Genomic DNA, 8,575 nt, shown 5'->3' with positions numbered 1-8,575 from the left:
GGAGTGAAGAAACCTTTTGTATTTTAATTCTTGTAAACTCATTCACACTTTCAACTATTGGTATTTCCACTCTCGATAATGTCTTTTTCAACTATTGCTTTTCTTATTGAGTCTAGCAAATTTGTGTGTTCTTCCAATTTTTCTTTTAAGTCTCTCAAAGTGTGCAAGGTGTCAACCAAGTTGTCAAGTGGAAGAAAAATATTTAGTATTTCAATATTATAAAGTAATTACACGCTGGTGGCATTTATTACTGTGGAACCCATTAGCCAAGGCAATGTATAATTATTGATTTGGCACAGAAGTTGACTTTGCAACAAGTGTTTTGCTTATCTCTGGTGTTGAGTTTCTCACAACGTAACGATGGCGGAGTCATTCCTCTTCAGCATTGCGGAGTCCCTTATGGCAAAGCTTGCTTCTCGAGCTTTTGAAGAAGCTTCTCAGGTGTTGGGTGTATACGATCATCTCAAAGACTTTGAAAAAACTCTCTCATTAGTCCAGGCTATGCTGTTAGATGCTGACCAAAAGCAAGAGCAGAATCGTGAATTGCAAGAATGGTTGAAGCAGATCAAATGTGTCTTCTACGATGCTGAAGATGTGTTGGATGAATTTGAGTGCCAAACACTACGAAAGCAAGTGGTCAAAGCTCACGGTACCACCAAAAACAAGGTAGGTCACTTCTTCTCGACCTCTAATCCACTTGTTTTTCGTTATAGGATGGCTCAAAATATTAAAGATATCAACAAGAGGTTTGACAAGCTTGCAGCTGATAGGCATAAGTTTGGCCTTCAAATAATTCATGTTGACACACGTGTTGTTCATACTAGAGAACTAACACACTCCCGTGTGGCCGATTTAGATGTGATAGGAAGGGATCATGATAAAGAAAAGATCATAGAGCTTTTGATGCAGAAGAAGCCTAATGATGATGATACAAGTCTCTCTGTTATTCCCATAGTAGGGATGGGAGGCTTGGGAAAGACTACACTTGCAAAGTTTGTGTTCAATGATAAGAGAATAAATGAGTGTTTCCCATTCAAGATGTGGGTGTGTGTTTCTGATGATTTTGATATTAAACACTTGATTATCAAAATTATCAATACTGTCAATGATTTAGCTTCAGCTGATGCCCCTCCTCTCCAACATAATTTAAACATGTTGGATCTAGAGCAACTGCAAAATCAATTGACAAACAGACTTTTTGGTAAAGAATTTCTACTCGTTTTAGATGACGTGTGGAATGAAGACCGTGTTAAATGGGTTGAGTTGGAAAATTTAATACAAGTAGGTGCTGCAGGAAGTAAAATTCTAGTGACTACACGTAGTCATTCCATTGCTTCCATGATGGGCACTGTTCCCTCTTACATTTTAGAAGGTCTTTCTTTAGAGGATTCATTGTCTCTATTTATCAAATGGGCATTTCAAAAAGGAGAAAAGGACAAGCATCCTCATTTGGTAAATATTGGGAGAGATATTGTAAAAAGATGCGGAGGGGTTCCATTGGCAGTGAGAACATTAGGAAGTTTACTATTCTCAAAATTTGAGGCAAATGAATGGGAATATGTGAGAGACAGTGAAATTTGGAGTTTGTCACACAAAAAAGTTGACATTTTACCTGCACTTAAATTAAGTTATGATCTCATGCCATCCTATTTGAGACAATGTTTTGCATTATTTTCCCTTTTCCCAAAAGATTATGAAATCACTACTTTTGAGATAATTTTACTTTGGGGAGCACTTGGGCTCCTTACTTCACCAAAAAAGAACATGACACTTGAAGATGTTGCCAATCAATATTTATATGAACTACAGTCAAGATCTTTTCTCCAAGATTTTTTGAGCTTTGGCACTTATTATGTATTTACACTACATGATTTGGTGCATGATCTTGCTCTATTTGTTGCAAAAGATGAGTGTCTATTTATAAATTCTCATGTTCAAAATATTCCTGACAATGTTCGACATCTATGTTTTGCTGAAAGAAATTTGCTTGGTAGTTTATTCACCACAAAATCAGTAGCTGTAAGAACCATATTGTTTCAAGATATTGATACAATAGGATTCAATGGTGAGACTTTACTAAATACTTGTGTGTCAAAATTCAAATACTTGCGAGTTTTGGATTTAAGTTATTCAACATTTGAGATTTTTCCTCGTTCCATTGGCAAGTTGAAACACTTGAGGTATTTAAGCATCATGAATAGTCACAATATTAAGAGACTCCCTAATTCTATTTGCAAGCTCCAACATTTGCAAGTGTTGAAACTTGATGGATGCACAAAGTTGGAAACATTGCCCAAAGGATTAAGAAAATTGATCAGTCTCCGACATTTGGAGATAACCACAAAGCAATCTATTTTGCCAGCCAATGAGATTGTCAACTTAAGCTCGCTTGCATTTCTATCTATTCAGTCAAGCCAAAATTTGGAGTTTATCTTCACAGGGGAGAAATTCCTCGCTCTTCAAACATTTAGTGTTTCTTCCTGTCAAAATCTAAAGTCTTTGCCTCTGGATGTTAAAAAATTCCCTAAATTAGAAAGTTTGGTTGTCAAAGACTGTGATAATTTGGACTTGGAACTGTGGAAGGACCACCATGAAGAACAAAGCCCCGAGTTGAAGTTAAAATATGTTGAATTTTGGGATTTACCACAAATGGTGGGCTTGCCTCAATGGCTTAAAAAAACTACCAACTTGTTACACTCCTTGTTCCTTTTCAATTGTGACAATCTTGAGATGCTTCCAGAGTGGTTGTCAACTTTGACTAATCTAAAAACACTTGTTATAGAAAATTGTCCAAAGTTACTATCTCTCCCAAATAACATCCATCACCTCACTGCACTTGAAATTTTGATAATTCAAGGTTGTCCTGAATTATGTAAAAAATGTGAGCCTCATGTGGGAGAGTATTGGCCTAAAATATCACATATCAGAGATGTTATACTTGAAGATTCAGATGAAGAGTAAGAAGAAATAGACAAAAAGCAAGACCAACAAGAATGCTTTGATGGATGAGATAAGTGTTAAAGTCCTTATTTTATGTATTTATTCTTTAGATTTTTTTTTTATAAAATAGAAATCTAATTTGATAAATTCAGGGGTGCTTTCTATTATGTAGATTGTGATTCTTGATGATAGTTCACATCAAATCGTACATGGATAACTTGTTTTTGGTGTAAGCCTCTTTGATTATATCTGTTTATCTTTCAGTTTTTCTTTCGTGAAAATAAATTTGTATTTTCAGTAAAGACATTTGATTTTAGAACCATCATCATAATTGTGTAATACATCGATTTTAGTTATGTTTTTCGAAATTCGAATTGTGGTGAGTGCTTTTTCTTTCATTTATCACGTTTTTCATTTATATATTGATATTTAGATGATGAATTGTTTTAATATTTAATTAATTGGACTCGGGATTGCATTCAAAATTAGTTTTGTTTTTTGTCCCATTCAATTTAATTTTAGGTTTTGTCCCATGAACAGTGTAGAGGCAACATCTTGGTGAAACATATGTGACTAAACGGAGATGATTATCATCCACAATTTATGGGTGTTATTTTCAGGAATTTAAATAGCACTCTGATTATCTTATATATAGTTTATAGTAATATTAAAACTAGATTATGACTTGTGCATTGCACAGTTTCACAATATAATATGATATAATCATGAAATATTATAACTATTTAAAAATTTGCATTAAATTATGAAATAAATATTTTTAAAATATTTGTTGAAATTGTGCATATTTTTTTCAAATGAGGTTTTTAGAGATTTTTCTAACTTCTTAATGAATTCAATTTTTTATTTATCACATTTATTTATGTATTAAATTTTAATATTTTAAAATTAATTATCAATAATTTAAAATAATCTTATGCTTTAAAATAAAAATTTATCTTAAATCTAAAATATAATTCATTTACTCAAAAATATTTATTTATATAAATCTTAAATATAATTACATATTTAAATGTAATATTTATTTGTATATCTAATTTATTATAAATTTCAGTAATATATAATAAACATTTAACCTATGAAATTAATGCACGCAAAAGCTAATTAAAATACTAGTATATAAAAACTAACATATATTTGTCAAAATTATATTAATTATAGAAATTATTTCTAAACTATTATTTTACAAAAAATTAATTTACTAGTTAAAATATTAATAAATCATATATAGAAAATGTATATTTGTCAAAAAATTTAGGAGACATTAATTTTTAGAATATAGTTGATGAGACGATTGTAATAATTAATAACTGTAAAGAATGTAGTTGTTGAAGAAAAGGGTAAAAGTAAATGGTTGGAATGCGCGGGTGGTGAAGATTGCTGCACAAAATGTTGGAGGATTGGGGAAGAACACACTTGCAAAGTTGGTGTTGAATGATGGGAGGGTAGATTAACTTTTCCAATTGAAGATGTGGGTGTGTATATATATGTATCTCTCATGACTTTTAACATAAGACAGATAATTATTAAAATAATCAATTCTGTTTAAAACGAAAGGAAGAACATTTTACCAGCTCTTAAGTTGAGCTATGATCAACTGTTTTGCGTTCTTTTCTCTTTATCCAAAAGATTTTGGATGCAAATTTTTAATCTTTGGTTGGCACTTGGATCTCTGGTTGGAAGTCAAAAGCTAGAGAATGTTGCAAGACAATATATAGATGAGTTACTGCCCTTGAAGATTATCGGAGAAACAAGAAAGCATATCTCCTTTTACGAGTAAAACTGAAATGCTGCGCAGCCACAGGGACTCAAATTTAAGTTCTGATCTTATATGATTTTTTTTTCTTCGTTAAACTCTTCAATCCACTCAGAAAATGTTTGGTATGGAATAAGTTGATGTGTTGTTATATATATATATATAGAGAGAGAGAGAAATTCTAATACAAAATTTAAGTATTAATATTATACTGGATGATAAATTATCAAGATTAAAAAATAATTTATATAGTTAATTTTAATTAATTCTATTATAAATTTAATTTTTATTTTAAATATATTGTTTATAATTATTATATTTAATGTTAGTTATAAGTAAATATTAATAATATATGAAGGGTATTAAAAAAATTAACGTTGAGTAATTTTAAAAATTAACAATTGTTATTTATAATTAAGATTGAAAATAGTATTACTCTAAAAATAAGAAAACAAATTTTAAAAGAATCAAAACAAGTTAAATCTAAATATTTAAAACATAAATAACATATTTCTAACAAAAACTAATTTATTCTTTCTTTGTCGATCAATTTGGTTTTTAACTTCAAATTTTTCTTCTCTTTTTTTTTTTTTTATGTTTGTTTTCTTTGTCAATCAATTTGGATTTTAACTTCAAATTTTTCTTTTCTCTTTTTTTTTTTTTATGTTTGTTTTCTTTTTCTTATATTTCTTATCCAATCTTTCTTGAGTGAGATTAACTTAACATTTGATTTGTGTTTCTCCTTCATCATCTTTGTTCTTCTCGTGAGCATCAAATTCTATAAAAAAAACAATATGTATTTTTATATTATTTATTTATATCTTCATCTTCTATAGTTAACATCTCCTTCGTTAAATTTAAAGCAAAATTTTTAATTTCTTATGAACTTTAATCAATTTTGTGTTTGTATAGTTAATCATGCAATTATTATTTTAAAATAACACTTTGTTACCTTTATAAGATAATGAGCAACAATTACTAAATTTTAATTAATATAAAAACATGTAAGACAACATATATTAATTTCAAACATGAATCATGAGTTATTTATAAACATTAAGGGGAATAAGATTTTATTAAAGTGACTTAAAACAAACAATGATGGTAACTCAACTTTTGTGATAGGAGATCCCGTGAAGAAGGTTTAATGGGAAAAATATAAGTTATTTGTTTGTTCTTTTAGAACTAAAATTGATTTTAATAAAAAAAAATTTAATCTCTTCCTATGGTGTGAGAAAGTACTAAAGTTGCATTAATGAGAGGATAATCTTTATAGTTAAGTTTTATGTAATTATGAAAAAGTTTGACCTCTTATAAAATTTTTAATGATTTTCATATTCCTTATGCATGATGTATGAATTGTGCATACACTTAATAAAATCACTTAAATGAGTGTCAAGTGAGACCACTTATATGAGATCTTGGCGAGATTTCTAAAACATTTATGAATACCCAGCACCTACATGACCTAAAAGTACAACACAATGATAATGTAATTATTATGGGGGTGTATTGTGATTAGTTAACCTTTTATAAAGATTTTAATGATTTTCATATTCGTAATGTATGAATTGCAGCATACACTTAATAAAATCACTTATATCAGTGTCAAGTGGGGCTAGGATCTTGGCAAGATCTTAAGAGTACTCAACGATAATGACAATGATTGTAGGGATGTATTATGATTGGTTAACCTATGATATACACCAAGTGTTTTGGGGGCTAAACTCACTACAACATGTGATAAGTTTTATCAAAGTAAGTATGATTCAATAGCTTGTTACACTAGGTCCGTATTATATCCTATATGAGACCTCAAAATGTCTTTTTAAACCTTTTAAAATATGTACAAATTGTTGTATATTTTGAAATATTTCAAAAGGCTAATTTATTTGTAAAATTATTTTGAATTTAAATTTTAAATAGTTATTTTGTTAATTATAGGTATTAAAACTTAATTAATATTGATTTTAATCTAACTATTTCAGTTTTAATTAATTTTAATTATCAAGCATTTTTAAATTAATTATTTTTAATTTTTGTGCTTAATTATAGGTATAACGGTCAATATCTCTTCTATAAATATTGAAACAGTAAGAATCAAATATACTAAGAGCAACTCTAACAGGAGTTACACTTACTTGTCCCATGAAGCAACTCAAGCCCCAATTTCTTGCCATTGGAGGATTCTGACGTGGTAACATGAGTTGCTTGAAGAAGAGAGAGAGTTGCTTTCTCAAGTAACCGTTCCTTACCAGATTTCAAGCAGATCTTATTGAACATATTTTGGAACGTTTAAAAAATAATAATGATAAAAATTAATTTCGTATAATGTCTATGTATTTACTATGCTTTATTTTATTTTTAATATCTATTTATTGTGTATTTTTTCTCGTAATTTATTTTCTTTCATTGTAGTGCAATTATCCTTTTTAATAAAAATTTAAAATTGGTTCATAAATGATTAGAAAAAAATTCTAAAAGTTGAATTTCTTAAAATTTCTTATCATTGGAGTAAATTTGTGTTTGAGTTGCTTAATACTGACATGACACACTGTGACCACTTTTTTCATTTTTCAATGCATGAAACAACTCAAATGAGTTGCTTCCATTGGAGATGCCCTAAGGATGATGTATTAGATTAAGATTTCAATGAATTTTAAAAGACTTTTTTATTATAAAAAAAAGTCTTGTGATATTCAAACAAAACTTTATTTTAATATAAAAAGGTCATGTGGTATTCAATAAAAACAATCGAGATTTTTTTTAGGAGTTCATCAAAATTTGATAGTATTCAATTGAAATAAATCAAGATCTTTTTAGGAGTCCGTCAAAATATGGTGGTATTTAATTCAAACTTTTTTACTTAAAAAAAGTGTGTTGGTATTAAAAAAAATATAGAGATTTCAATGGATTATTTTGAATAATGAATTTTGTGAGACTTTTTAATATAATTTACTTGTAATTCACTCATTAACAATCTCAACAAAATCTTTGAGATTTTGCATAACTTTTTTTCCCTTGCTATTTTTACTCATTCTTGCTTCTCTCTCATATTTTTTCTCTCCTTCTCTTGTCATTCTTGCTTCTCTCTCTTCTTTTCTTTTCTATCTTATTCTCTTTTTCTTTTTATTCATCTCTCTCATTTATTTCTTCTTCTTCCTCTTCATCTCATTTTTTTTTCTCCATCTTTTTCACCTTTCTTACTTCTCTTTCTCTCTTTTCATCTCTCTTCTCTTTCTCTTTTTATTTGTTTCTCTCATTTATCTCTTCTTCTTCTTCTTCTTCTCCTTTTATCTTTTTATAATCTATCAATTGATATATAATTTATCAATATTTATTTTTAATTATTTAATATTATTTATTGTTAAAATTTTTTAATTATTAAAATTTAAAGATTTATTTTTAATAAAATTTAATATTGAAATATAAAATTTTGAAACAAATATTAAAAAGACTTTACATGTCACGATAATGACCTTCAAAATAAAAATGAAGTTTTCAATTTATACCATGCATCTTTAAAAAAATGTGATTGAAATGATATGTAGTATTTTAAAATCACGCTTCATAATTTTTAAGTCAAGATTACTATTTCTATTTAAGACACAAATTGAATTTGTATTAACATATAACACTACATAAATTTTTTGTAGAGAATGTCATTCTGATGAATTTTCAATTGAATTATCATCTTTAATACTACTAGTTAATAAAGACCATTTAAACATATTGTTTATACTCAAATGCATGAAATATAATATGTCAATGCATAAAGGACTAATATAACTTTAGATATGTCAAGAAATATTAGTTAGAGGACATTAAAGATAATTATTTGTCAAAAGATAGAGACAATTA

The 8,575-nt window shown here is 28.1% G+C and overlaps 1 protein-coding gene across 1 annotated transcript; it reads left to right on the top strand.

Annotated features, from left to right (window-relative positions):
- The first annotated feature begins 250 nt into the window (after positions 1-250).
- Positions 251-3,208, top strand: LOC109797323 (putative disease resistance protein RGA1). Its single transcript, XM_020357330.3, has one exon. It carries the CDS (start codon positions 361-363, stop codon positions 2,959-2,961), a length of 2,601 nt encoding a protein of 866 aa, XP_020212919.2. The 5' UTR covers positions 251-360; the 3' UTR covers positions 2,962-3,208.
- Positions 3,209-8,575: the final 5,367 nt, after the last annotated feature.

This window comes from Cajanus cajan, chromosome 6 (genome assembly GCF_000230855.2).
Source record: "Cajanus cajan strain Asha chromosome 6, NIPB_CcT2T_4, whole genome shotgun sequence".
In the NCBI taxonomy this organism is placed as follows: domain Eukaryota; kingdom Viridiplantae; phylum Streptophyta; class Magnoliopsida; order Fabales; family Fabaceae; genus Cajanus; species Cajanus cajan.
This window is presented reverse-complemented; position numbering and strand designations above follow the sequence as displayed.